Source organism: Clinocottus analis, unplaced genomic scaffold (genome assembly GCF_023055335.1).
Source record: "Clinocottus analis isolate CAN_PGR_092001 unplaced genomic scaffold, fCliAna1.0.p SCAF_22, whole genome shotgun sequence".
NCBI classification, from domain to species: Eukaryota; Metazoa; Chordata; class Actinopteri; order Perciformes; family Cottidae; genus Clinocottus; species Clinocottus analis.
This window is the reverse complement of record NW_027175954.1, coordinates 894,469-921,017: the sequence shown is the minus strand read 5'-3', so window position 1 is coordinate 921,017 and position 26,549 is coordinate 894,469. Positions and strand designations below refer to the sequence as shown.

At 43.6% G+C, this 26,549-nt stretch overlaps 4 protein-coding genes across 4 annotated transcripts; 3 read left to right on the top strand and 1 right to left on the bottom strand.

Moving 5' to 3' along the window:
* Window positions 1-440: 440 nt before the first annotated feature.
* parn (poly(A)-specific ribonuclease (deadenylation nuclease)) lies at window positions 441-8,531 on the top strand. Its single transcript, XM_068589218.1, has 26 exons — window positions 441-544; window positions 789-866; window positions 946-1,025; window positions 1,568-1,635; window positions 2,155-2,236; window positions 2,376-2,436; window positions 2,555-2,720; window positions 2,956-3,018; window positions 3,157-3,195; window positions 3,268-3,310; window positions 3,397-3,477; window positions 3,580-3,636; window positions 3,835-3,912; window positions 4,018-4,061; window positions 4,156-4,198; window positions 4,461-4,536; window positions 4,619-4,729; window positions 4,939-5,008; window positions 5,121-5,176; window positions 5,844-5,930; window positions 6,025-6,099; window positions 6,203-6,371; window positions 6,507-6,634; window positions 7,039-7,105; window positions 7,183-7,355; window positions 7,634-8,531. The coding sequence occupies exons 1-26, from the start codon at window positions 526-528 to the stop codon at window positions 7,678-7,680; spliced, it is 2,061 nt and encodes a 686-aa protein (XP_068445319.1). The 5' UTR covers window positions 441-525; the 3' UTR covers window positions 7,681-8,531.
* A 500-nt stretch (window positions 8,532-9,031) lies between these two features.
* LOC137793084 (RNA exonuclease 5-like) lies at window positions 9,032-15,804 on the bottom strand. The gene is made up of 19 exons (XM_068589029.1): window positions 15,701-15,804; window positions 14,280-14,571; window positions 13,974-14,100; window positions 13,750-13,870; window positions 13,340-13,447; window positions 13,041-13,129; window positions 12,465-12,580; window positions 12,204-12,342; window positions 11,599-11,693; window positions 11,412-11,514; window positions 11,228-11,322; window positions 10,882-10,990; window positions 10,655-10,765; window positions 10,432-10,569; window positions 10,222-10,314; window positions 9,881-10,139; window positions 9,606-9,802; window positions 9,265-9,374; window positions 9,032-9,182 (listed from the first exon to the last, which is right to left on the bottom strand). The coding sequence occupies exons 1-19, from the start codon at window positions 15,732-15,734 to the stop codon at window positions 9,131-9,133; spliced, it is 2,388 nt and encodes a 795-aa protein (XP_068445130.1). The 5' UTR covers window positions 15,735-15,804; the 3' UTR covers window positions 9,032-9,130.
* A 372-nt stretch (window positions 15,805-16,176) lies between these two features.
* On the top strand, window positions 16,177-20,110 carry eri2 (ERI1 exoribonuclease family member 2). The gene is made up of 9 exons (XM_068589189.1): window positions 16,177-16,248; window positions 16,403-16,467; window positions 16,572-16,652; window positions 16,761-16,888; window positions 17,004-17,166; window positions 17,363-17,463; window positions 17,804-17,885; window positions 17,981-18,069; window positions 18,461-20,110. Exons 1-9 carry the CDS (start codon window positions 16,211-16,213, stop codon window positions 19,799-19,801), a joined length of 2,088 nt encoding a protein of 695 aa, XP_068445290.1. The 5' UTR covers window positions 16,177-16,210; the 3' UTR covers window positions 19,802-20,110.
* Window positions 20,111-20,810: 700 nt separating this feature from the next.
* On the top strand, window positions 20,811-23,953 carry thumpd1 (THUMP domain containing 1). Its single transcript, XM_068589014.1, has 5 exons — window positions 20,811-21,246; window positions 21,880-22,054; window positions 22,164-22,249; window positions 22,689-22,851; window positions 22,959-23,953. The coding sequence occupies exons 1-5, from the start codon at window positions 21,037-21,039 to the stop codon at window positions 23,291-23,293; spliced, it is 969 nt and encodes a 322-aa protein (XP_068445115.1). The 5' UTR covers window positions 20,811-21,036; the 3' UTR covers window positions 23,294-23,953.
* The last annotated feature ends 2,596 nt before the right edge of the window (window positions 23,954-26,549 follow it).

Below are 26,549 nucleotides of genomic sequence, written 5' to 3'. Positions count from 1 at the left end.
AATGTCATTTTTTTTCTGAACTCATTATGGAGAAGCATTTTTTTCTGTGTACTTGGTAAAATGAGGTTTAGGTTTATATACATTTGAAGTAACGAGTAACAATTCAACCAAAAATATTAATAATAAAAGGGAGAGAACAATTAAAGCTGCTGCACTAATTCAAACATTAAATCAGTATAATGTCTCCCTCTCATGTCTTTGTTAGTTAATTGAATATTAATATATTCCATTTTTTGTATATATTGAGCACTTTTATATTATTATTATATTAATTTATAAATTAACAGTATCTCTATCTATCTAACACGCCGTGGCAACCTAACATTGTTAATACAAGGGATGCCATTAATTAAAATATTAAATAATAATTATATACAGACCAATTAAAACCTCAAGCGAGGAGCACGTGCCAAAAGCAGTCGCCTTCTGAGCAGCGGACCCGGAAGTGTTTGAAAAAAAGCTTAAAAGCCAGGTGACGTATGCTAGCTACCGTTAGCTGTCAGCCGGGTTCAGTCGTTGTGCAGGATGGAGGTGACACGCCGAAGTAAGTAGCCAACCACAGTTTGCTCACTTTATTTTAAAAATATATTATATATTCCTCGTTTTAACGTACAATCCAGAGTACCCTGATATATATATATATTTTAAACGCATCGTTTCGTTTCTCGGCGTCTTGTTTCTGCTCTCGCTAGCTAATGCTAGCTGCGTCGGTTAGCACGTTCTCTTGCTCGGGTTAACGTTTTAAAAACACTTTCTCTCTCTCTCTCTTTTGTGTGTATTATTTACAGATTTTAAAGAGAGTTTAAACGCGGTTTACAGCGCGCTAGAGGAGGCGGACTTCCTGGCCATCGATGGAGAGTTTTCAGGTAACTATAGTCAGAGATTTAGGTGGACGGAGTCAACGCTGCGTTGATGATTTGTGACATGTGTTTTTGTTTTTTTTAGGGATAAGCGACGGTCCTAATGTCAGTGCACTCACCAACGGGCTGGACACTCCGGAGGAGCGATACACGAAGCTAAAGAAGGTTAGTTTACGTTTCTTCACCCCGTTTATTTTTGAATGCGCCCAGATTTCCCTCCATATTTCAGATTTCCGCTTATCTCATTTAACTTATCTCTCTGTCTCTGTGTGGCTCTGTGTGTGTGTGTGTGTGTGTGTGTGTGTGTGTGTGTGTGTGTGTGTGTGTGTGTGTGGCTCTCTCTCTGTCTGTGTGTCTGTGTTTGTCTCTCTTACTGTTTGTCTCTGTGTGTGTGTGTGTGTGTGTGTGTGTGTGTGTGTGTCTGTCTCTCTCTTACTGTCTCTGTGTGTGTGTGTATGTGTGTGTGTGTGTGTGTGTGTGTCTCTCTCTTACTGTCTCTGTGTGTCTCTCTCTCTTTTACTGTCTCTGTGTGTGTCTCTCTCTCTCTTTTACTGTGTATGTGTGTGTCTCTCTCTCTCTCTCTCTCTCTCTCTCTTTCTCTCTCTCTCTCTCTCTCTCTCTTCTCTCTCTCTCTCTCTCTCTCTCTCTCTCTCTCTCTCTCTCTCTCTCTCTCTCTGCGTGTCTCTCCGTCTGTCTCTGTCCACCAGCACTCCATGGACTTCCTGCTGTTTCAGTTTGGAATATGTACATTCAAGTACGACCAGACAAAGTCAAAGTGAGTGATATCTGCTTCACAAATGCAGAACTTTTAATTCTTCTTTTAATGTTTGGGCTCTGAAATGGAATCGCTGCATCCCAACGAATGTGAAACAGTCAGACCAAATTGGTTCAATGTGTCAACAAAACAAACTATACTCCATGTACCATCTCACACTTTAAGCGAGGCGTCAAGGCTAAAGACTCCCAGGGTCGTGCAAACTAGTTTTACTAATTTAGTTGAAAAAAGAATATCAACTGACATCACAAAGGCTTTTAGCTGCAACTTTAAAACTCTTTTCTGGTTTCCTTATGTGATATTAATTTTAAATGATCCAAACAGCTTGCATATTTGTCCCTTTACGCTATTGTTGGGTTTTATGCAAAAACGTCAGTTTACTAGATGATGATCGTGTGGATGTAATGCATGTTTTGAATTACTCTCACAGGTTTTAATTTGTATTTATCTTTCATAAACTCCCTTCAGTTGGAAAACAATCTCACTAATCATTGCCATGTGTGTCCCCCGTCTCTGCAGGTACATCACAAAGCCTTTTAATTTTTATGTGTTCCCGAAACCGTTCAACAGGACGTCCCCCGACTTGAAGTTCATCTGTCAAGTAAGTCGGTGTTGCTCTTTTGGAGCGTTGCCTCAGTGTGAGCTGAGATAAAGGAGTTTTCATAATGATTGTTCCTGACTTCTGCCTGCTTTTGTATTCAACTGTGACGGTGATGGAAGATTATCTTTTGTCATTTCAGAGTTCCAGTATTGACTTCCTGGCCAGTCAGGGATTTGACTTCAACAAGGTGTTCTGTCAAGGTGAGTCATACTACTTTTTTTGTCTCATGAAACCGAGATGTTGTTCACATTTTTGTCTGTCAATGCTGGCGTTGTCTTCACTAGGATGTGAAATTGTGACTTGTCGGTCTTTTGGAAGGAATCCCGTACTTGAACCAAGAAGAGGAAGTCCAGCTGAGGGAGCAGTCGGAGGAGAGGAGGAATCAACACGCTAACGGTGTCGGGACACCGTCCTTCATCTCCCCGTCCTCCAAAGGCCCCGCACACGTACCGGACGAGCATAAAGACTTCATCAACGGGGTGATGTAAGTGTTGCAGCACAAATGGGACCGCTTTCAGACAGAAGTTGTGCATGGTGGGAGCAGCAGCTCCGTGCTGTCTCTCTTACTAGGAGCCAGCTGTGGTTTTGGGTATATTGGGCATGGCCAACTGTACGGAGACCTTTATCACTGACCCCAGACTTGCTAGCAGACACATGAGAGAAACTGTACCTCCTCTATTGGCTTTGGAATAATGTAATTTCTACCATTTCCCCCACAGAGAGAAGGTTGAGGCCCTCTTCAATACCTCAGAGAAGACTGTGGACTTGGAGCCATGCACTGGGTAACGTTCACTAAATTTGTTATCATGCACTTTCATTTTTTTTTGCTGTTTGATACCATGCTTTCCTTACCGATGCTAGTGTTTATATGAAATAAATAAATAAATAAAGCCTCGGCCCATTTCACTTTCCCCAACCAGGTTTCAGAGAAAGCTGATCTACCAGACGCTGAACTGGAAGTGAGTGTTTTGCTTATTTTGTTGTTTTTTGGTGTTGAATTGAAGATTAAAATGTGTCTTTGTTTTTCACAGGTTTCCCAAGGGGATTCATGTGGAAACGGTGGAAACGGAAAAGGTAAGAACGTGTTTTTATTCCACCCCATTTTGCCGTGTGTTTTTAAGTGGAACGTGTGAGGTATAGTAAGTTGTGTCTGTGCGCAGAAGGATCGATACATCCAAGTAGTCAAAGTAGACGACGAGGAGAGGAAGAGGAGGGAGCAGCAGAAACGGGAGAGGGAACAGGTGAGTTTGAGTTATTGTACACCGTAAAAAAATCTTCAAAGTGGTCACTTCGAAGGAGCTTATGGATGATTGTTAATCTATTTAACTCTCTGCCCTCAACAGGAGGAGCTAAATGATGCTGTTGGCTTCTCCAGGGTCATCCACGCCATCTCTAAATCGGTGAGTCAAAAGCTGCTCCACATTTCAAATATCGAATTAATCCTAGAATTTAATTTCAAATAAAGTAGCAGTGGGAATAAGTTGCTCGTGTTTAATCTGCATCATTACAAGACTTATTTCTTGCACTATTATTAACTTCTGTTGCTGAGTTCTTCAAATACCCGGCTTGCATCCTTAACCCGTGTGATCGGCCTGCAGGGTAAACTTGTGGTTGGCCACAACATGCTGTTGGATGTGATGCACACCATCCACCAGTTCTACTGCCCTCTGCCAGAGGTAAACACTTTCAGACGAAGACTTTTTAGTTATGGTGCATTTCATTTATTTAGAGAAATTGCAACGTAATTCATGTATAATTTGTGGCACTGCTCTTTTCTTCAGGATCTTCAAGACTTTAAAGAGGTCACAATGTGTGTCTTCCCAAGGTAACGTACCGCTGCTTTGCACGATGAGTTTACTTATTGACACGGATGAATTTCTGTACTTTTTTTTTGTTTTAATATTGTCTTTCACTTGCAGACTTCTTGACACAAAGTTGATGGCTTCCACTCAGCCTTTTAAGGTAAATGACCTCTTTCAGAGTTGGAGGCTATCAGGTGCACTGTTTGTTGTTGGTGATGAGATATTTTTGGAAAGGTGGAAAAATCCCTTTCAACATATACTTATTGGACAGTATTGTAAAAATGATGATGATGTTGCATCTTTGCTCTGGTTGCATCACTCGTCCGAGCACCAAGCAGACAAGTAGCGCCAATTAGATTCAAGACTAGTCTCTCTATCGTGAAAATATCTAAAGGAGAAAATACTTTTTAACTTTGTCTCAGGAGTTGATCACTAACACGTCTCTGGCAGAGTTGGAGAAACAGGTGAAGGCGAGTCCGTTCAAGTCGCCACAAGTCGGTGAGTAAATTAACTTTTTTTTCTCTGGGCCGCTCTCAAACCTACAAAGTCGTGCAACATCTTTTGTTGTGTTGACTGTCAGAAACGGCAGAGGGGTTCCACAGTTACGACACGGCCCAGGAGCAGCTCCACGAGGCCGGGTACGACGCCTACATCACCGGCCTCTGTTTCATCTCAATGGCCAACTACCTGGGTAAAGCACACCATTGCACTGATCCTGTTTTTTTAAATCTCATTTTAAAAAAGTCTAAATGAATGTAGTTCACTGTCTACTTATATTCATTGCGTGCTTCTTATTTTATGACTATCTCATGCTGCTTTATGTAATCTTGCAATTTCCCCACTGCAGCACTTATAAAGGGTTGTATTAATGGGAGATATTAATAAAGTCTGTTTTTACAGGCTCTTTCCTGACTCCACCCAAAGCGTACATCTCTTCTGGCTCTAAACTCGTTGAGCCGTTCTTTAACAAGTAAGAGATGCACCTGAATTTGCATCTTTTATGAACTGCAACAAAAAAAAAATATGTTTCAAAAATGCAAACATTACCTCATTATTTTAATATCCGCTTTGTTTTGTTAAAGGCTTTTCCTGATGAGGATCATAGATATTCCCTACCTCAACATCACAGGACCAGATTGTGAGTATAATGTTGTGCAGCGGCTCTACATGCCAGGGTTGTTTCATTAGACGACGGAGACCCCGAGATTTTGCACATTTTAAAGGTTCAGCGTGGAGAACCACAGACGAGCCAAACTGTTTTTATGATAAAATCCCAGTTATTTTTTCCTATGGTGCACACAAAATGCACATTGCTGTTGCCGGACTGGCAGCAAAGAAAAGCTGAAGAGAAACTCATTTGGAAAAGTGTGTGTGTGTGTGTGTGTGTGTGTGTGTGTGTGTGTGTGTGTGTGTGTGTGTGTGTGTGTGTGTGTGTGTGTGTGTGTGTGTGTGTGTGTGTGTGTGTGTGTGTGTGTGTGTGTGTGTGTGTGTGTGTGTGTGTGTGTGTGTGTGTGTGTGTGTGTGTGTGTGTGTGTGTGTGTGTGTGTACACATTACTTGGTTTGCGAGAAACCACATGGTCCTTTTTTTATAAAATGTTTTTGTTAATAAAGGTACATCAAGTGATTTTTGACCTTGAGAGGCAGGAAACAACCAAAACGGTCACAGGCCATATTATCAATGGAGTGGTTTAGTTCGGCTGCCGAGGCTTTAAACGAAGCATTTGTCAGCTTTGATCTTTTTTATTCATTTATTAAATGACTGCTCTCACCGGCTCACCTGCTGCCGCTCCCTCTGCTCCCACAGTGCAACCCAAAAGAGACCACGTCCTGTTTGTCACCTTCCCCAAAGAATGGAAGACGAGTGACCTCTACCAGCTCTTCAGTGCCTTCGGTAAGCTGCGATGTTCGCGGGTCGATTCTACTTGAGAAAACCGGTACGACCCCGTTGTTTGTCGCCCACTTTGACCTTTCTGTTGTGCACTCAGGAAACATCCAGGTTTCCTGGCTGGACGACAAGTCGGCATTTGTGTCCCTGAGTCAGACGGACCAGGTGCAAATAGGTGAGTTTCACACCCCCAGCTGAATACATAATGTTCACACGCGCTCACACACACACACACACATACCAGACCAATCCGTCAATGTCTTTGTCTCATCACGCAGCTATGAACACCAGCCGCTACGCCGAGAGCTACAGGATCCAGACGTACGCGGAGTACGTCAAGGGCAAGCAGCAGGAACAAGGGAAGCTCGGCCAGACGCCCAAATCTTGGGGGGAGGACGGCTGGAGGAAACCTCCCTACACCTCGGCTACCTCCGCTGCTACTTTTGGGTATCCCCGGTTCACCGGCACTGCAGTTTCAACATGACAATCTGTGTATTCACCTCCCTTTTTGGGGGGGTTTCTGCACAGTTTCTACCTGTAATCATGCATGTATGACTTTTTTTTTCTTTTTCTTTATTCCAGGAGTCAGCGAAAACGCAGCATCAGTCCCGTTTCGGGAGAGCAGGGGTACGGGGAGGCTCCGGCCACAGACGGCTGGAGCAACTACTCGTACTCGGACAGCACGGGCAGCAAGAAGATGAAAACTGACGGTGTGTACTTTGCATACACGGCAGCAAGTTTTATCCCAAGAAAAGTTCTCGGCAGAGATTCAATGTGTCGTTGTGAATAATAATTTCCTGATTGTCCTCAGTTACTCTGGAAGGTTATGCATTTAATTTAAATCGAGGAAACGATTAGTTAATTTATGCCCATCTTTTAGCAAGAATTTAGCGACATTAAATGCTAGTAACGCAAGTAGTTGGATACATTTACAATATGTAATTTATTCAACGAGCGTGTTGTGCTTTTTGTAAATGTACAACTGACTATGAATGACGGACCCACTGGTCCTCGTTTCCCCATACGTCTTGGTTTTGTTGCATCCTTTCTCACAAAGTAAAAGCACATATGGTGTGTAAAGAGGTCTATTTTAGCTCGTCGTTGTGTTTCCCAGACAAAGGTGGACAGGCCAATGCCGAGGCCATCGAGAGCAAGACCTCAGAAGGATGGCTGAAGACGGCGTAAGTCAAACGCCGGCGCCGCACGATGTTCCGTCTGCTGTGATTCACGGCTCCTAACGGGGTTCTGTGTCCTGCAGAGATGCATCCGATTCAACGGGGTCCAGTCCCGTCCCTGACGAGGAGGACGGAGACGTAGACAAAGAGAAGGAGGCGGAAAGTCCTAAAGGAAACGATGCCGAGGGGACGGTCACCTGGCAACGCGCCCCGGCGGTCCACAGGAGAAAAGGTCAAAAGAAAAAAAAGTCCAAAGGTGTGTTTTGACTTTAGGAAGTAATGTTGGAAGTCATTTTGTTGTAATGTGTATATGGATAGTATTAAATAATGGATTTAAACCTTCTAAATTGTTCTGTTTTTATATAAATATCTTACATAAATGCAGTTTCTCGTGTTCAGTGACTCTTATCTTCAGACGTTTAGACCCTCGTTCCTTTTGGACTGGTCACTTTAAGTACCCTTGTCGAGCGTGGGATAAGTTAAAAGTCATCGTCCCTTTTTTTTTTTTTTTTTTTGTTCTCGTCGCTTCTTCAGGTGCTGAATCTACGAAGTCGCTGTTTGAGGTGCCAGAAGTCTGGTAGCGGGAGGCGATGCGTGGAGAGGCCGCCGTCCCACAATGAGCTCCTGCTCAAGAGTCTCTTCCTTCCTAAGCACTTGGGGAGGGGGGGGCGCTCTCTCCTGCGAGGCGGCACTTCACCGCGTGCGCCCCAAATTTAATTTGTTCACTCAGCAGCTGTGGATACCGTGTCCAAAAGCTACCAGCCAAGACTGGACTCCCGACGGAGAACACAAGCCATAACAACAGCTGCCATATTTTTGATCGTGGAGCAGGCGGCTCTTCTGGGAAACACAAAAAAAAAAAAGCACGCACACTCGTCACCGAAATCTTTAACTCTGATCTCCAGACAGGTTCATTCATTCTGTTCAGACTCGGATCCGCCGCCATCTTTGAAATCATTTTTCAAGGCACCGTCTCCTCCATCAGTCTTATGTTGTGTGAGTTGGTGCATGTGAGGCTTTCGTCTTCTCATCCGTGTTCACCTGTTTCATAAATGAGTTAAAAAGCTGCCTGACAGGTCCTGTAGTTTATGTCTCGGTTATATTTTAAAACGGTCAAATTATTTTTTTTTCTCCATTTTTAAAATGAGTTCTGTCGACTTAAAACCAGTTTTATTCAACGTATAAGCTCATCAATGATAATTCAATGTTTATTATTGGTGGCGTTTTGATCCTTCATGAGGCGCTTTTGTTTTCTTTTTGTACAGAATTGTTTCTTTCCCCTTTTTTTTTCTTTTGTGTTTCAATGTTTTGTAACTGTCGACCCTGGAAAAAATGTCAAAATGTGTTCTAATGCAAAAGGTGTAAAGTTTAAAAAAAATACTTAAACTATTTCCTTGGAAAGGGAATACAAATTAAAGAATGTTTCTTAGTATCTCTGTGTTCTGTCTTTTCTGTTTATAATCTCGTCTGTTGAATAGAGAGGCGTTTAACACTCGACATGAACTAATAAACTACTTTTGCATTCACGTGCAGATGTTTTATTAACATTATTCTGTTTGAAAAAAAAAAAAAAGATGAGCAGAAGACAAATTGGCACATTTTTCAATGTTTTAATGGCAAAGTATCAAAAAACTGATTCTGTACATTAAATACTACCCATTTTCCCTTGTTTTACTTTATAAACTGAATGGAGACATTACACATTCACCCAACACGATGTTTGATGGATACTCTTTGGATTCAGTCACTTCATAAATCTGCCATCTTTAATTTCTTGCCGTAGAACAAATCTTCTCTCGAAGACTCTCCAAGCCCAGCGTTTGCTCTGAAGAGTTCTGTGCCAAGTCTGACTTTCGTGATCGCACTCGTTAAAAAAAACAACTGATTTAAGTTCCCATTAAAAGTGCCAAAATGCCCCCAATGTCAAACTCATTAGCTGGCAGGTTTTTATTTGTTGCTGTGACTTTCCAGGCCACCGAAACGACTCCAGTCTGGACGCTGTGGTGAGTTCAGGTGTAATCGTTCTTCTCGTTATCCTTGCTTGACCTCCATAAGGCACAGACCAGGAAGGTGGCCGTGAGCACTGAGGAAGAGAAAAGTTTTAAAAATATATTCAAATTTGGTCGCAGGTATTTATTTTTTCCCCTCAGACTGTCAGTTCTCACCTTGCGCGTCCGAGCAGCACGACCACGGACAAGGTGCCTTCTGGGAGGAACCTGAAGAGCTTCCTCAGGCGGTGGTCCAGCTTCACCATCTTGAGATGCATTTCCTGGTCCTACATGGATCACATAATCAAGTCTTCATTGCGTGCGCTCAAATTGAACTGTACAGGTCTGAAAAGATCAAATCCGAAATGTACTAAATACACGTTTGCTTCTAATTTAATCATCAACACTTCCAGACTTAATTCTTTCAAGGAATAAATATTAAAAGCTCAGTTTTCTCTCGTGGAAGCTGAGAACTGCCGCACTCGCTGAAACATTTCTTTTCAATGTGTGACAATCACCTGAGAGTTGGCGTGCTCGTGAATCATCTCCTCGTCGCCGCCCGCTGAATTTTCGCCGTCTGCATCGGCCTCCGCCATCGCCGCGACCCAGGAGGGCAAATGCGCCGGAGTCAGGGACGGACAGACGAGGTAGTCTTCCTCCCGGAGAGCCTCGGAGGAGCCGAGGGCCGCGTCTCTACCCGCGGAGCTGTGGAACTCTGGAGACAGCGGAGACACTGCGCATCAGAGACGCTCGCGGACGCTTCCTTTTAAACGGCGGCGTGCTCTTTACTCACTTATGCGTGCGTGTCTTCCACCCGGCCCTCGTTCGGCGAGCAGGACGACTCTCTCCACCGGACCAAAGCGACCAAACGTCTCCGTGAACGCCTCGAGCGGCGCCGCGTGTCCGTTGGTCGTCGCCGAAACGCGCGCGCCTCCAGCCGCACCGGGGCGTAACTTGACGGCGAAGAGGCGGCTGGCGTTGAGACTGTCACGCATCAGGGCGTCGAGAGTCAGATCCAGGTCCAGCGTCGACTCGCAAACGGGCCTCTGGACCTGGAAAAAGGGACGTTTTTGGATTAACTTCAGCTGTGGAGAAAGTGACAGAAAGGGAATGGAAAAAGAGGAAGAGCGTTACCTTGATGGACTGCCCCTGCAAATTAAATCCATTCATCGCCGTTAGAGCCAGCACAGCTCCCTCCAGCAGCTCAAACTCCACCTCTGCATGAACCTGGAGACCAAACAGTCAGAATATATAGGTACGAATACTAAATGACAACTAAAAAGAGCTTTCAGTGGTTCCTCTGGGACAGAAACACGGTCATTTACATGGAAAAGAAGATCGTACCCTGACAGTCGTGGTCAACATTTTGATGTGTCGAACCGGTCCACAGCAGCGAAACAGCCGCTTCACGTCCCTCTTGGAGAAACCGGCGGGGAACGGCCCGGCGAACACGACGCACATATCCCGCAGGATGGCGCGCGCCTGCAGGACGGACGGACGGACGGAGTTAAAGCAACGCCTTGAAACCACGAAGTAAAATGCTCATGCGGTGAAGAGACGGCCTCACCCTCGGGTGCTCCTGAGGAAGAGGCCACCTCCTCAGATGGTCCGAGAGGGAAGGAAACTGGAGCACCGAGAGGAACGGACACTTGGCCCGTCTCTTGAAGGAGGCCAACACCTGAAGAGGGGCGAGATTTAGGAACGGAGGCGAAGAAACAACTTGTGTTTTTGTTTTTTTTGATGGGGTTCAAAATGTCGGACGGCATCCCCGAGTCGAAGCGTCTCGCGTCTCACCGCTTTGTCAGAGTTGAGCCACTGCTGATTGGACAGAACCAGGGGGAGGTGCGAACGCTTTCCGAAGAAGGCCACCGAGTGGCCGAGAGTCTGCAGCACGTCCGCGAACCTGCGGGAGGAAACACAGACGGGGGATCTGTCGAGAGGAGCTGCAGCACAAGGCTTTGAGGAGATTTTACTGCTTTGATTATTAGTGTCTGAAGACATTTTATCCCCGTAAGTCTCATTAAACATCCTGAACTCAAACCCAGAGGAACGATACAGTTTAGTGTGGACACAGTCTGAGTGACTTAGTCCAGGTGAGAGGACGACAAAGAGGTTTTACAGACTGCAACAAGTGTCGTACCTGAGGCTTGGTGGGGGTTCAGGTTCGGGTTCAGAGTCGGAGGACTCCTCCTCCATCGTGAATCCCCACAGCTCCTCCACATGAAGCTCTACAACCTGCGAGGGAGCACACACAGAAAACATGGCACAGTGTGTGTGTGAGAGTGAATGAGTGTGGGTTTTTTTTTATGTAAGCAACGCATTACCTGACGAGGTCCCATTTTGATGAAGTACTGAGCCAGTTCTAAGGCGGCTACGGCGTCTTCAGTGGAGTCATGACCGTTATTGCCGTCAGTTTGGATCTGCCTCCTGGGACACACGTGGGAAATGTTATTGTAAACCCTGATGGGAGAGAGAGAGAGACACACACACACACACACACACACAACTTACTGCAGTACGATCTCCGCCAGGACCTTCAGTTTAAACTTTTGTCCAAATTCTTTCCTGTACAGCAGCGAGGTGTCGATTACATGCCGGTGGATCAGCTGCAGGCCGGAAAAAAACAAACACGATACAGGTCCAAACTTTTTTTTAAGAGAAACTCTTCAAAACGAAAAAATACTTCTTCAAAACAATGACATGGGGAGAAAAAATCAGATGTGATGTCTGCCAGCTGATCGCAACTCTGATTGTAAAGTTAATAAAAAGTTAATACAATTATTGACCAACAGTACAAAGCTTTTTTTTCAAGTTCATACGTTCAAGATTTTGGATTAACCCCCTTAAAAAAACGGTACCACAATTTTCCGACAACTACGAATTCAATAAATTAATTAAACTAAATAAATAAAATATTAATTTAGACTCTTTTTTTTTGACGAATGTCGAAAATGGTTGGAAACCACTTGTTTAATGAAATAATATCACACATTTATGCATTAAGATAAAGTGATGAGAGCTGACACACACACACACACACACACACACACGCACACACACACACACACACACACGCACACACACACACACACACACACACACACACACTAACTCACTTTCAGGGCCTTGAGGTCGTTGTCTATCGAGTGTCCCACCAGAACTGCGTCGCTCGGCAACAGCTCCAGGAGCTTCGCTTGAACCTCACGCAGGGACGTCGTGATTGGTCGCATCATCGCCGCGGTGATACCAGAGAACCTATCAGAACGCACCCAGCAACAAGCACTGGGGTTAGCTTCTCTAACACAGTGAGAGATGGTGGTTATCTAAAAACAAGTAGGTGTGTGTGTGTGTGTGTGTGTGTGTGTGTCTGTGTGTACTTTGTGAGGTAGTTGAGTATTCGGGTCTGAGGTCTCACGAGCACGTCCAGCAAACACTTCCCGTCACTGTCCACCAGAGAGATGCGAGCCAACTCGTATCCTTTTTCTGTGAGACACTGAAGCACAACATGAACACGCTGAAACATTTAAACAACCCACAACACAAACTACTCACAACATTTTGCGATAAGAGCTGAGAAATACTGAATAAATTGAGACGACACAAGAGAAAAAACACAGTCGAGTCATGATTTTGTTTTTAAAAAAAGTGCATCAAAGTGACGTTGTGCATTCTGCCAGGTGGTAAAATTCTATCAGACCGGACAGTGGAAACATGAATATGCTTCAAACTAAAGAAGCATTTATAAAAGCATTATAAAAAAGGACAATCGGTTGTCTGTTTTGGTGGATTATTCCATCCTGACAACATATTTATAGTACAGTATTGTAAATTTTGGCTTAAAAAAGTATTGAAACCAGCACTTTTTAAAAAAAAAGTATAATATATAAATATATATCTATATATCCATAGTGGTAACTGTCTGAGAGGGTGAATGGAGCACATCATCCTCTCACCATTTCACAGTCGACTCCGTACAGAGGGCTGTCGTCAGTCACGCAGTCAACACCGTCTGTGCACACAAATCCCTCAAAGCCCGGCATTCCTGGAGACAGACGGGAAGCAGAAGCTGAAGAAGGAAAAGATGTGGACGGAGAGACGAGAAGCACACAGACAGAGAGAGAGAGAGAGAGAGAGAGGGAGAGAGAGAGAGAGAGAGAGAGAGAGAGAGAGAGAGAGAGAGAGAGAGAGAGAGAGACAGAGAGAGAGACAGAGACAGAGAGAGAGAGAGAGAGAGAGAGAGAGAGAGACTCACCTTCGACAGGGAAGTTTTTCTTGATCATCTCCTCCTGGGTGACAAGATACGCCGTCAGTCCTTTCTTCTGTGTCCCAAACTTGGCGATGACCGGGTGAATCCTCAACGCTGCAGCAGTGTGTAATAACACACGCGTACACAGTTAATAACAAGAGCAACAAAAAAAATAATTAGAGAAAACAACCAAACTGTAGCTGAGAGGTAAAGTATCTTTCAACTAAATGACACTTTAAAATAATGCGATGATATTTTCCGCGGATGAAGATGAAAGCATTCAGAGGAAGAGTATCAGGCAAACATGTAACTTAAATAGCGGCCTTTAATAATGAGGATAGTTGCGTATGCTTCATCATCAACCAGAGTCTAAAGATAAACCCGGCTCTTACGCAGCAGTGAAAACATCCCTCTACCTTTGTGCAACACGCCGCTTCCACTGGGCCGTCTGCGACAAGATGGATCGTCTGATTCAGGAACTTCCCCGCTGAAGATCTCCGACGCCAGGTCGGTGGCCGACGGAGTGAAGGTGACCCTCTAAACGCCGGCCAGACGACAACGAAGTGCAGCGTTAACCCAAAGCCTCCTAGACCCCCCCCACCGCACCATCGTGCGTCCGCTTCCCCTGCAGGTTACTTACGGTGGTGTAGTTGGTGCGGAGGTGCCACAGGGCGAGGTAGTGTTGGTAAAAGTGACTTTGGCTCAGCCCCTCCACGAGCACCACATTCACAGCTTTCACCCTCTTCTGATGGTGGAGACGACACCAGCTGAGAAAACACACACACACACACACACACACGGACGGATACAGAGATCTCAGACTAAGTGGTGCAGCCTTTAAAAGGATCATTTGGATAATCGTTAGAGCACCGGGACGCAGTAAAAGAGCTTTTATGTCGTGATGAGCGCCGATGAAGGAGATTAATCTTACGACCACAGTAATCACCTGGGCTGTTTGACGCCACCTGCCTTCCCCAGAGCGGCGTAGTGCAGCAGCTCCGTCAGCTCACTCGGTGTAATTGGTTGTTGAAGGCTGTCGGGCGGCACAGAAACTCTCGCCCAGCATCCGCGTGGTGTCGGCGTCGGTGTCGGCGTCGGTGTCGGCGTCGGTGTCGGCGTCTCCTCGGCTTCCTGCGAGGTTTGTAATCGCTTGGCCGTCACGTCCTCTACGGAGTCGACGCGCTTCCTTTTCCTCCCGTTGCATGTTGCAGCCGCTGATGACAGCTCAACAGACATGTCTACGGGGAGGTAAAACAAACAATAAAGAAAGATATTTGAAACGTTAAACTGTATGATTCAAGCACAAGTCTGTGTACGTATAAGAGTTACACAATCATTGTTTTATCGAGGAAAGTATTGTCAGAGAGCTCCATACTTTTGAGTGCAGAGCAAAATGTGTGTGAATTTGAATATCAACAACTCACAGATGAACTTCATGTGTTGTTTACTTATTATTTGATCAGCTGTATATTTGAATGTGGTTGCTTTGTACAAAGAAAACATATGAAACAGAGTAAAAGATGAGGAGTCTTGAGTGGGAAGGTTTTCATGTCGTCATTAATGACAAAAGGTTTCTACCACCCGAGCCAGATCGCATTACTATATATATTCCTATACGATGTATAACATATGATGATTAATTTAAAAAACATGATGGTGATTTGGGTTTATTTTGATTACTTTAGCCACGATTATTCAGAATCAGAACCAGAACCATTTATTGGCATGTATGTTTTCACACACAAGGAATTTATCCTGACAGAAGGTGCATGACATTTAACAACAACAATAAATATTTAACAATAAACAAAGTTCAATAATTATTAGGATTAGATTAGATATTCAGTTATTAGTGGGGAAATATGCAGGATTACAGCAGCAAACAGGTAAAGTGCACACAAGAGATAGTCAAATAAAAAACAAGTCATATAAAAATGTATTTATATTGCACAGTTGAGGTGATTAAAGTGACCAAAGTGAGTAAAACAACAATTGATTGTCCTAAAATACAATGCGTTGCCTTTGAGGTACTCTGTACCATTATGAAGGGATGAGTGCATTTCAATCATTAAATTCAGTGACAGTATGATGATGTGTTTGCATTATTTGAGCAGCAACTGTCAGTAAATTCAGTAAATTTCAGCTTTTTCCCCTGTAGGTTCAAGGGAGTTGATCCCAGTACTAAACTGTACATCTGTACTAAACATGACAAAGTGAGAATAAGTGACAGTTAACTAACACTAGATACTACACACCTAGCTAGCTAACGCTTACTTCAACAAATTAAATACACTTATACATTTATCATTTGTTTATGAGTTAAGTATACGTGTGATAGCAGTTACCAGAATAAAAGTGGTTACATACCAGGTGTTATGAATCCTGCGGTTTCTGAATTCATGTTTATCCACCAGTGGAAGAGGCTAAAAACACATGGTTGTGAGGCACAAGCGCTGCAGCACGTTACAATCTGTGAGAAGTTAAAAGACAGATATATGCCATCACCACTTCCGGTTTGAACCTTCAAAATAAACAAACGAAGCTGCTATATGGACTGTTATCATGTCTTTTTAGACAGTAAATGTAGCTAAATTGCAAATAAATTATCATTAAATCACACATTAAAAACCAAACTGACTTTATATTGGTATATACATGTTTACAGTCGTATTTCTTTATACGTGCTGAAGTATTTCATGCTTTTGTTTTGGTGACTAAGCGGAAATAGAATTCCCTCAGTTCAGGGTCGAAAAACTCCTCGATTTCTCTGCGATCGACTATTTGTTTCTGGCTAGTCCCGATCAATCGAGCTCCGACTGATGGATGAACATTTAAAAGAGAGAAACAGCGCGATTTCTTTCGCTGTGTAAAAGTTGGATGCTAGATAACGACATGTCGACAAAGAAACTGGCAGAGTAAGCGACTCAATGTTGATTTAAAAATGTGAACTAACGTTATTTGTGTTTCAAATGGTCAGCGCTACTTAACAGTTTATTCATTAAAGCCGAGGAGAGAGTAGTATTTGTATGAGTAGTAACGTTACTCTTGAATCCCTTCCTGTCTCCGCAGAGAACTGGGATTACTGAGGCAGCGCAGTAAATCCTCTGATGGGTCAAAGAAGTCATTGTTATCAAGTAAGTGTGATTATTTGTGATGATATTCATGTACTTGATCCTTTTGTCATTGCTCTTTTACACGGTGGCCCTTGCGACTAATACTGTGTTGTTGTTTTTTTCAGATCAAATATTTTCATACCTCATTGTGATTGATTTTGAGTCAACTTGTTGGAGAGACAGAAACAACTACACGCAGGAAATAAGTGAGTGTCTCTTTTTTTTAGATATATATGTGTGTGTGTCACATGTGGATCATTGTTTCACCCAATAACATCTGGTTGTCCCTCATTCTTTTGCTTCCTGCCTTGCAGTTGAGTTTCCTGCCGTTCTGCTGAACACGTCCACGGGGGAGGTCGAGTCCGAGTTTCAAACTTACGTTCAACCCCAAGAGCACCCCGTTCTGTCCTCCTTCTGCACTGAGCTGACCGGCATCACACAGGTGACTTGTGTGTGTGTGTGTTTGTGTGGGTGTGTGGGCATGAATTCAAGCTGTGACAATAAATGAATGAATAGTTTTGCATTACATCTGACGTCCTCGGTTCTCTGTCCCGCAGGTTCAAGTTGAGGCCGGGATCCCCCTTCAGATCGGTCTTTCTCGCTTCAGCCGCTGGCTGCAAAAGCTGCAGCTTGAGAAAGGGCTGGTCTTTCCCAACAGGCCGCAGGGATCTTCTGCACCTTCGCCTTCTCAAAAACAGTGTGCCTTCGTCACGTGGTCAGGTATAAGTCAATTGCTTTGGACTAAACCTCTTATAATAACCTCCAGGTAGCGTACACTCGTCACCAATCGGCCTCTGCCGATGGGGATCTTACCTGCGTTGGAAAACAAGAGCACAAATAACATCAACTAGCATGTCATTTTGTATCTCCTAACGTTAACAAATGGTGTGTAACATGCCTCCCTCTGCGTTGTCAGACTGGGACCTCAGTGTTTGTTTGCAGTACGAGTGTAAACGCAAGCAGCTCCATAAACCTGACGTGCTCAACAGCTGGATCGACCTGAGGAGCACCTACAGGGTCAGTGGAAGCTCCCTCGCTTTGTCTTCACACCGCCGTGGCCTTTCACACTTTATCACTCGTGCTTATGGCTTGACCTAACAATTGTCATTTTTTATTATATCGTTTAGCGTACCAGTTATTACTTAGTGTACAACATGAATGACATGTTAAAGTTATTGCATGTAAGTTAGAGCTGATGTTGAAGTATTACATTTGCTTATTTTGTCTGATCACCTGTATGACACCTCTAAGATATTCAGTAATGAATGACTTGCAACCAAGAAAAGCAGCAAATCTTCTCACGTAAAAAGCGCTACTCCTGCCGCCATTAACCATTTTTTGGGGGGTTTCTTTTCAGCTGTTTTACGACAGGAAACCCAAAGGCCTGAATGGGGCCCTCCAAGATCTGGGAATCCAGTTTTCCGGGAGAGAACATTCTGGTATTAAGCAAAGCACAAGTTCTTTTGTCACCAATCCACACAGAGAATAGACTCCATCTAAGCCTGCGCAACTTTGTTTTTCCCTCCTTCCTCAGGTTTGGATGACTCCCGGAATACAGCTCAGTTGGCAGCGAGGATGATGAGGGATGGGTGTGTGATGAAGATCACCCGGAGCCTGGAGAAGGTGAGTGGCTGTCGTCCAGCGATGCATCCCAACTCCTAAACCCCCCTCCTCTCCCCCCGGCTTCCCTCCTGTTCTCCCAAGCAAAACGTCGTGGATGATGACTTTACATGGAATACTTTGTGGATGAAGCTTGTTTGATTCACAAATTCAACATGTAAATACTTTTTATTTGATTTCTTATATAAATAAACTAAAAATATACAACTGGACACTGATATTCAGGACATTTACTATCTTTAGACGTTTGTGCTTGATGCTGCTGCGTTAATTGTGAAGTGAATATTTCTGGACACTAAAGAAAATAAATGAGGGGAAGATAAATGAACATGCAGCTTAAAAGGAGGATTTATGATATTTTATGAGTCACTGATTATGTCTCATCTTCTTATAGATGCCATCAAGGGTCAAACCCATGATTGGAAACGCAACTGCAGACAACAAAAAATCCCATAAAGAAAAAGAGGAAAACACACCTGCTACCAACAAACCTTCATCTTCAAAGTTTCCCCCAGAATCATGTCGGATAGAGTCATGTCCAGAGATTTCAAGGGATTCGGCCCCAAAGAGGAATTCAGGTTCTGTACAAATGTGCCAAAGCTTGATCTCACCGAAGACGCTTCTGAACGGTACAACTACGCCCCTCTGGGGATGCAGCAGCAGCAGCAGCAGCAGCAGCAGCAGCAGCAGATCAGCCAAAGATGTTGCTGTCGCTAATACTTTCTCCTCATTCATGATGAGCCATCCTTCACCACGCAACAACATCAACGGCAGCCTGGTTCTGTGTTCCACCACCGTGGGCCGCTTCTCCAATCCGCCGCCGACCAACCAGCCCTCCACCGCGGGAGCCCCGGTGGAGGAGGACGGTGCGGAGCTTTTAGTGGAAACCGAGGACCGGCGTGCTTCATATGACGACGTGGTGTTGGAGGGTGATGATGTCGCCGTTGGTGGAACTGATAGAGAATTTGACACCGATTGTGTGGCAGATTTTGACAGCGGTTCCCACGTGTGGGAAAAGCCCGATGAAGCACATTCAACCTGCGATCAGGTTACGCTGGGAGACAAAACAAGAGACGCCGCCTCAACGTCTCATAACTTAAATATGATCAGGCAGCATTTTGCTGTGCCCAAAGCTGTTACTCTGGACTCCAAATCAATTCAGCTCAGAACTTCTCTACAAGTACAAGAAAAGCCAGACGGGCCTCATAAAATCCCAAAAGCAAACGCACCCTCTCTGCTCAGGCACAACGCCTTCATCCCAGAAAAGACCTCCATCCCTTACACCTCATTTGCCCGGCCCGAAGCAGTCGTCCCAAAGCGCCGGGAGACTCCAAAGTCTTCCTTCGCCGTCTTCGTTGACCCAGCGAAACCCTCCCGGCCCTCCTCGTGCGGCTCCAAGAATGTCCTCTCCTCTCTGTCGACTAATTGTTCCTCCTTTTTCGCGGGAGGCCAGAGGACCACGTCCCCGCTGTGTGCTTGTGGGCGTCGTGCGAAGCGCCAGGTCGTGTCCAACGGGGGGCCGAACCAGGGCCGCGGCTTTTTCTGCTGCCCGGTTCGGCGGTCGGGCGGCGGCAGCCGGATCCAGAAGGGCTGCGAGTTCTTCAAGTGGGAGTCGGCTCTGATGAGGAGCGGGCCGGCGGCCCGCCCTGCTGTCGGGTCGTCGGTCTCGCTCTGTCAGTTCAACTCGACTCTGACTCGTCCGCCCCAAAGGGCAACACTGAGAAAGAGCTACTAACGGAGTGGAGGGGGGGGGAACAACCTGAGAGAGTTCGACCTCAGTCACAGACTTTATGAGATGATGTTTAAACTGCCACAAAGATCTTATTTTGTTTAACTTGTTTGTGTTTCTGTATACATATTTAACGGAATAGATGAGATTAATAACAGGGGAGATCTCCTTTTATGAACTACATACATGTCATGTCATGAAGTTAAGAATATTTGGCTGCACTTTATGTTGAAATGCTTTAGGTTGTAAAAGTGAAGTGAGCGTAAATGAAAAAATTTACAATCAACTATTGTAATATAATGTATATAATATTAGTGATGCAGTTTTTTATTGAAATAATGAAATGAACCAATTATGAACATTCATAATAAACTTCATTTTCTACATGTTGTACAGTAAGAATGCTAGTTTTTCGAAATGTGCTTCCAAATGAATAAAATGGTAAAGCGACAGTTCTAATCATGGTTTTGTTTTTAAATATTACATTTTTGCTCTGGAGTTTTGAAGTAATCAGATCTGTTACTGACGTTACACCAGACTACAGAGCAGTGTTAGCCTTTTCAACCACCTCATCCTCCTATCAACCAGAATTAAATGAACATATTATATTTTAAGTAAAAGTCCTGCATTCAAAACTATCAAAAGTATAAAGTACCAAAAATAGAAGTACTGATGCAGAATAGCAAATTTCAGAATCATAAGTATTGTATTACTAGATTTAGTGATGAATTAATGTGTAAGCATCCCTTTAATGTTGCAGCTGGTAAAGGTGGAGCTAATTTTAGTAATTGGATATAGCTACTGCTGGAAAATAACATATAGTAACGTATTATAATGCATTAGTTGATTTGTAAATAAAAATACTTAACTCAAGCTATTCTTCTTAACCGCAGTCTTCATTAAATGCATGTAGTTTCCTCCACCACCAGTTTTATTAAATATTCAGCGTAAAGTCAATATTCCAAAAGGTGACCGATGCTTTGCGCGAACGTCGAATACTTTTGTCCCTGCCCCCGCGCCGTACAGGACAACTAAAAAACGTGCTATGTTGTGGCTGAATGAGACCTCGGTTCTTTGAAACAGCTGAAGCGCTTTGAACGCACATTTAGGCGGCCGGGCGGACTCGTTTTGCGAAGAGCACATGGCCTCCACACTGCTGTCTCTACGGCTCTGAACTCTCTCCAAAAAATATCCGCCTCAACTGCGAAGCTAACGGCTAATTACGCGTCTCGTCAGCGAACATGTCGGCCGCCTCCAGCGACTCGAGGAAGCGGGGCAAGAAGCGCTACGCGGCGGGACACCACCACAGCAAGCGGTGGAAGGGCTCGCGGGAGCTGGACGTGGGCATGCAGGGGATCCTCATCACGTGCAACATGAACGAGAGGAAGTGCACCGCGGAGGCCTTCAACCTGCTCAACGAGTACGCCGACGAGCTCTTCGGGCCCGAGAAGGTGAGTCCAGGAGCCCCTTAAGACCATGTCCCCTTTTACCTGTTTACAGACGAGGCCTTTTTATTATTTGGTCCTGAGTCAACGTGCAAGTTGGAGCAAGTTCACTGCCCCTAAAGTAGCGTGGAGGTGGCACTATTTTATTATAATTCATTCAAATGGGAGTTGCACATTGTTTTTTTTGTAATTGCATTGAGGGGTAATCGGAGAAAGCTGCTCTCTTTGTCAACACACAATACTCTTAGTCTCTTACCAGGAACTAGGAATGTAACTAAAGAAACAAGTAAAACTATTTTAGTTATTGATTACTTTTACCCAGAACATTCAAAACCAAAATCAAGCTGCTTCCTGCTTATATATTTTTGAGTAATTGCTTGTTTTACATCTTATTAAATGTAATATGTTTGGCTTTTAGACAGGTGATTGGAATGAATATATATATATATATATATATATATATATATATATATATATATATATATATATATATATATATATATTCATTCATTCATTCCAATCACCTGTGTAATAGTCAGACATATTACATTATTTAAGTCAAAGGGATTTTTTTGTACTTTATTGACGTTTTATAAACAAATGTAATGTATTATTAACATTCCCTTCTCGTGATCCCAGTTGCAAGAAAACAATGGGAGCAGCAGTGACGATGATGAGGCTGAGGAAGATGTTGACGTGGCGCTGAAGAAGGAGGTGGCGCAGCTGAAAGCAGCTGTAGTGAAACAGGAGCGACGCTTCCAGGCTCTGGACAGTGGAGCAAACAATGTCATCTTCATCAAAACAAAAAATCTGGGTAAGTCCTTCTTGTTTTTTTTTCTTTAAATGGACAGGCTCATTGTATTATTTGTATTTGATTTCCCTGTATTATTGTGGCCACAATTAAATTTGTCTTCCTCGCATAGAATGCGACAAGCTGGTTCATCGCATCCTGTCTGATCTTCACGCCACCAAGAAGAAGAAGTCCCGCGTGATCCTTCGGATGCTGCCGGTGAGAAGCGCAACTTCACAACCGTGTGTTTGTGAAACGTGTGATTCAACCCTTCAGGGTCTTAGGCCTTTTTCTCGATTTTTTTTAAAATCATTTCTTAAAGTCACCATTTAAAAGCACTTCCATATGAGATGTATACCCATGTGTTACATCTAAAATAGCAGAATAATCTCAGCTCTATGTAATGAAGCACCATTATCATAAGGCAAAAGTGTAAAGAGAAAATATGACTTCATATCTCTTGTGAAAACATAACTTTCCTCATGTGGTCGAACGGTTTTGGTGCTTGAAATTGGTTAACAAAAGGTCTTAAATTCACAAAAGCAGTGAAATATATAAATGCGATGGTATTTTGATTTGTTACAGTAAGACATCAAGAGTAATTTAAGCCTGATGCTGCCACCATCGTCCTTTTAACCTTTGTTTTCTTCTCATCCAGGTGACTGGAACGTGCAAGGCCTTCCAGGAAGACATGCTGAAGTACATGACTACTTTCCTGGAGCCGTGGTTTCAAACACCGAACTCTGGCACCTACCAGATCGCCTTCAAGGCTCGCAACAGCAGCCACAACAAGAGAGACGAGATCATCAAAGCAGTAGCAGGTAGCGATCAATGACTTTGATGAAAAGTGAATTTTACTGTCTTTTTTTTTTTTTATGATGATGATGATTCGCAAACAAAACTGAGTCATCTCTTTTTTTCTTCTCAGGTCTCGTTGGGAAGCTGAATCCGAAGAACAAAGTGGACTTGACCAACCCGGAACTGACAATCATCGTGGAGGTCATCAAGGCGGTGTGTTGCATCAGTGTGGTGAAAGACTATACTCTGTATAGAAAGTATAATGTCCAGGAAGTGCTCAAAGAGGACACGCCGAAGCCCGACGGGACCACGGACACAAACGCAGCTGAGCGGAAGGAGGCGTGCGACGCAGAGGAGACGAAGGAAGAGGAGACGACCAAAGAGGAGGTGAAGAAAGGCGACGACGAAGACAACAACAACCTGCCAGAGGACAACAAGGAGGCTGATGAAGGTGACGGGGAGTGACGGCTCGCCTCGCGTTTTGGGGATTTTGTTTGTCAGATTTCTTTTTTTATTTCTAAAAAAGGAGGAAAAAAAGATAATTTTAAGGTGCGGTATATTTGTAGTGTTTTGTTTTAAATGAAAGGTTAAGAGCAACACAAACTCAACAAAGGTTTTCTTTTTATTCGTAGAGACGTCTGATACGGTGCATCGAGAGGTCCACTTTTTAAACAAAAGGGGAGTTTGAATTGACCGTACGTGTCGACATTTTGCAACCTAACTGCCATCAACTCAGTTTTTTTAAATGCTGGATTTGGTTTTTAATTACAATATCATTTTGTTTTTTTTCTGGTAAACTGGTGTGTCACATTTAGTAACTCTGTTTTTTAAGCTGTAATTTCCTGAAGTAGTCCCTGAATTAAAGTTACCCGTGTGTTTGATCCACATATCCTTATTTTACAGTTTATTGTATTGCAGTGAATGACGTGACAGAGGCGGGTTGACTGCTACACCTGCAGGCTCTCCATATTCTTATGTTTCACATCTGGTAGTCCAACATCCTGTTTGAGTTTATCTTAATAACCCCGTGTCAATGAAGTGTCAGTTCTTCTCTGCACCACAAGATGGAGTTAATCCCTCATTTTCTAACTAAATGTACATGGTGTGTTCTGTGCTTTTTGCTCCTGGATGACTCATTTATTAAAATCTTTGAATCATTCTACTTATTTTCTTTGCTATATTGTTTGTACATGTGTCTGATTTAAATAATTTTATACATGTATTTTTAGTTGTTTGTTATGAACAATAGCTTTTTATATCAACGTAGAAGATGAAATGTCAAACTTAAATCTTAAGAAACACTGATGCATCATGGGAATGTTTTATACGCAGGCAAGGAGTTTATCATTCGTGCAAAATGTCTGTTTCTTGCTCTTTATTTCGAAAAAAGAACTGAGGAAATGCATATCACTCTAGTAAATAATCATAGCCCGCCCTGGTGCATGCTGGTCCTGTAGCTGCTCATATATTCATAACCCAATTTATTAACCAAACTAAATTTCCTAAACAAAAAATAAACTAAGCACACAACTGACAAAAAGAAAAGCTAAATCCAGTCCCAATAACCAAACATCTAGAATAATTAAACTGTAGTTTTAGTGTTCGCATCTTAAGCTACTTTGCAAGAACAGCGGAGGATGATGTCATGAACTGAAGTAATGGATAACTTAAGTCATTGTGAAAATACAAATCTACAATTCCTCCTGAAGGGAGCACGCATGCCAGGACTACATCTCGAGGGATGCCTTCCAGTAGTCATTGAGATATTTCACCCAAAGCCAAATATGGATTCATCCTCTGGGGACCATGAATGTCAGAACAATCCCTCCGATAGTTATTAAGATATTTTCATCTGGATCGAACTGGTTACATATGATGAGTTGCTTTCTTTATTTTGTTTTTTTCTTGCATCAATTCAGTTGACGGGTTTAAGTGAGTATGTGAGCTCATAGTGCGATGGTGTCTCCTCCTCCTGCGTCCACCAAGGCTTCCTGTAAAGGTCACGAACCGCTGCTGACGCTTTGGTCTTTTGAAGGCGTCACCAGGAGAACGTGGCTTTGTTTCTCTTTTGCAGCAGAGACAGCATTCAGGAGATCCTCGAAAATGGTCGCCAGAAGCAAAGTGGTGCAGTGTAACTCCGTCACGTACAGTCAGCACACACACACACACACACACAGATGCATCAACAGGATTGGGAATTTTTCCCGCCGCTCATTACACTTGCGCTGAACTGTCGCTGTGACCCGTCAGTCGTTATCGCCGGCCACGTTCTGCTAAAAAACTCACAAATTGCGTTCTTGTTGGCTCTCAGGTGCCCTAATCAGCGTGACCTGCTGACAAGCTTCCACGAGCAGGGACGGAGGGGATGTTTTCAGCCTGCCACTGCGTTATTAGCACAACGCCAATTAGTCCGCCGTGCGACTAGCCTACGTAGCGGCTAACGCGCGGCGATGCCTCGTAATGATATCACAGTAATGACATCCCTGCTGTCAGGTGAACTCTGATGGAGAATATTATAAAAGCATCATTTCCTAGCAATGCCAGGACAATTTTGCATGATTGCTGTATTTTTTTTCTAAGTACAACAAATGCAGGTTATTAAAATGTTTTATCACATTTTTTTAAAGCAAGCGGTAGAATCTGACAGTTTTGAATGTTTACCGGCCTCATCGAATTCAAGAGGGTATTTACAGCGCCGGCCGCTTGGCGTTGTCTACAGGAGAAAATAGCCTCTGATGTTTTAATTGCCCCCGAGGCCATTTCTAATTAAACCTCCGTTGGCACTAAAGCCCACTGCTTTCCAGCCAAATAGGCATACAGACACGTACGCGCTGTTCTGCCACCCAGGATTGTACGCTCATTCAGGTTTAAATGTCACAGGCCTGTGAAACAATCGCATCCACAGACGCGTGTGCACACGGCCCCCTGGGTCAGGATTAGCATCCACTGGTGTGGCACCATATCTGACCTTTATGAGCGGCTAAGTAGTACTCTCCAGGGTCTCATTTGTCTCACTTCACCCGAACAATGGCCTCAGCCCCTCACGACTGTAGCCTCCTCTCTCGCGGCGCAGAACCATTATGCAGAGGCTCGCGTTGTGGTCCATACTTTCACTTATAGTTACACGTGGTTAAAATAACCGTTAAAGCCCGCTGAACATATTAAACACTGCATTATAACCTTCCTTATTTAAGTATTAATAAGCTAATTGATACGTTTTTTTATTATTTAGAGTTGTTCACTGCTTCATTAGAACTGGTTTTATTAAATCTGATTGACAGCAACGCCACGACTGTCGTCACGTCTGGGTTCAAGTGGTTCTGCGATGTGATTGGTGCACGCAGGTCTGTGACATCACATTTGCAGACAGAAACCCTCCCACTGCAAACCAGTGGACAGACAACAGCAAAAATCACACACACAGACGTATCGATCACGTGAAACAACTAAAAGTGTTCCAAGTTTGGCAGAATAAAGTTTATGAAGGACGCCGTTGCTCATAGCAACAAGCTGATGGAGATTATTTTTCTTTTATTTCCCTTTTGTTAAGGCGGCTTGTCTCTTTTCTATGGAAGCCCATTTCTGACACACAAAAAAAATAAAAAATTAGGACCAAAAAAAATAAAATGTTAGGACCAAAAAAAAAAGAAGAAAATTAGGACCCAAAAAATAAATAAAAAAATTAGGACCAAAAAAATAAAAAATTAGAACCCCCCCCCTA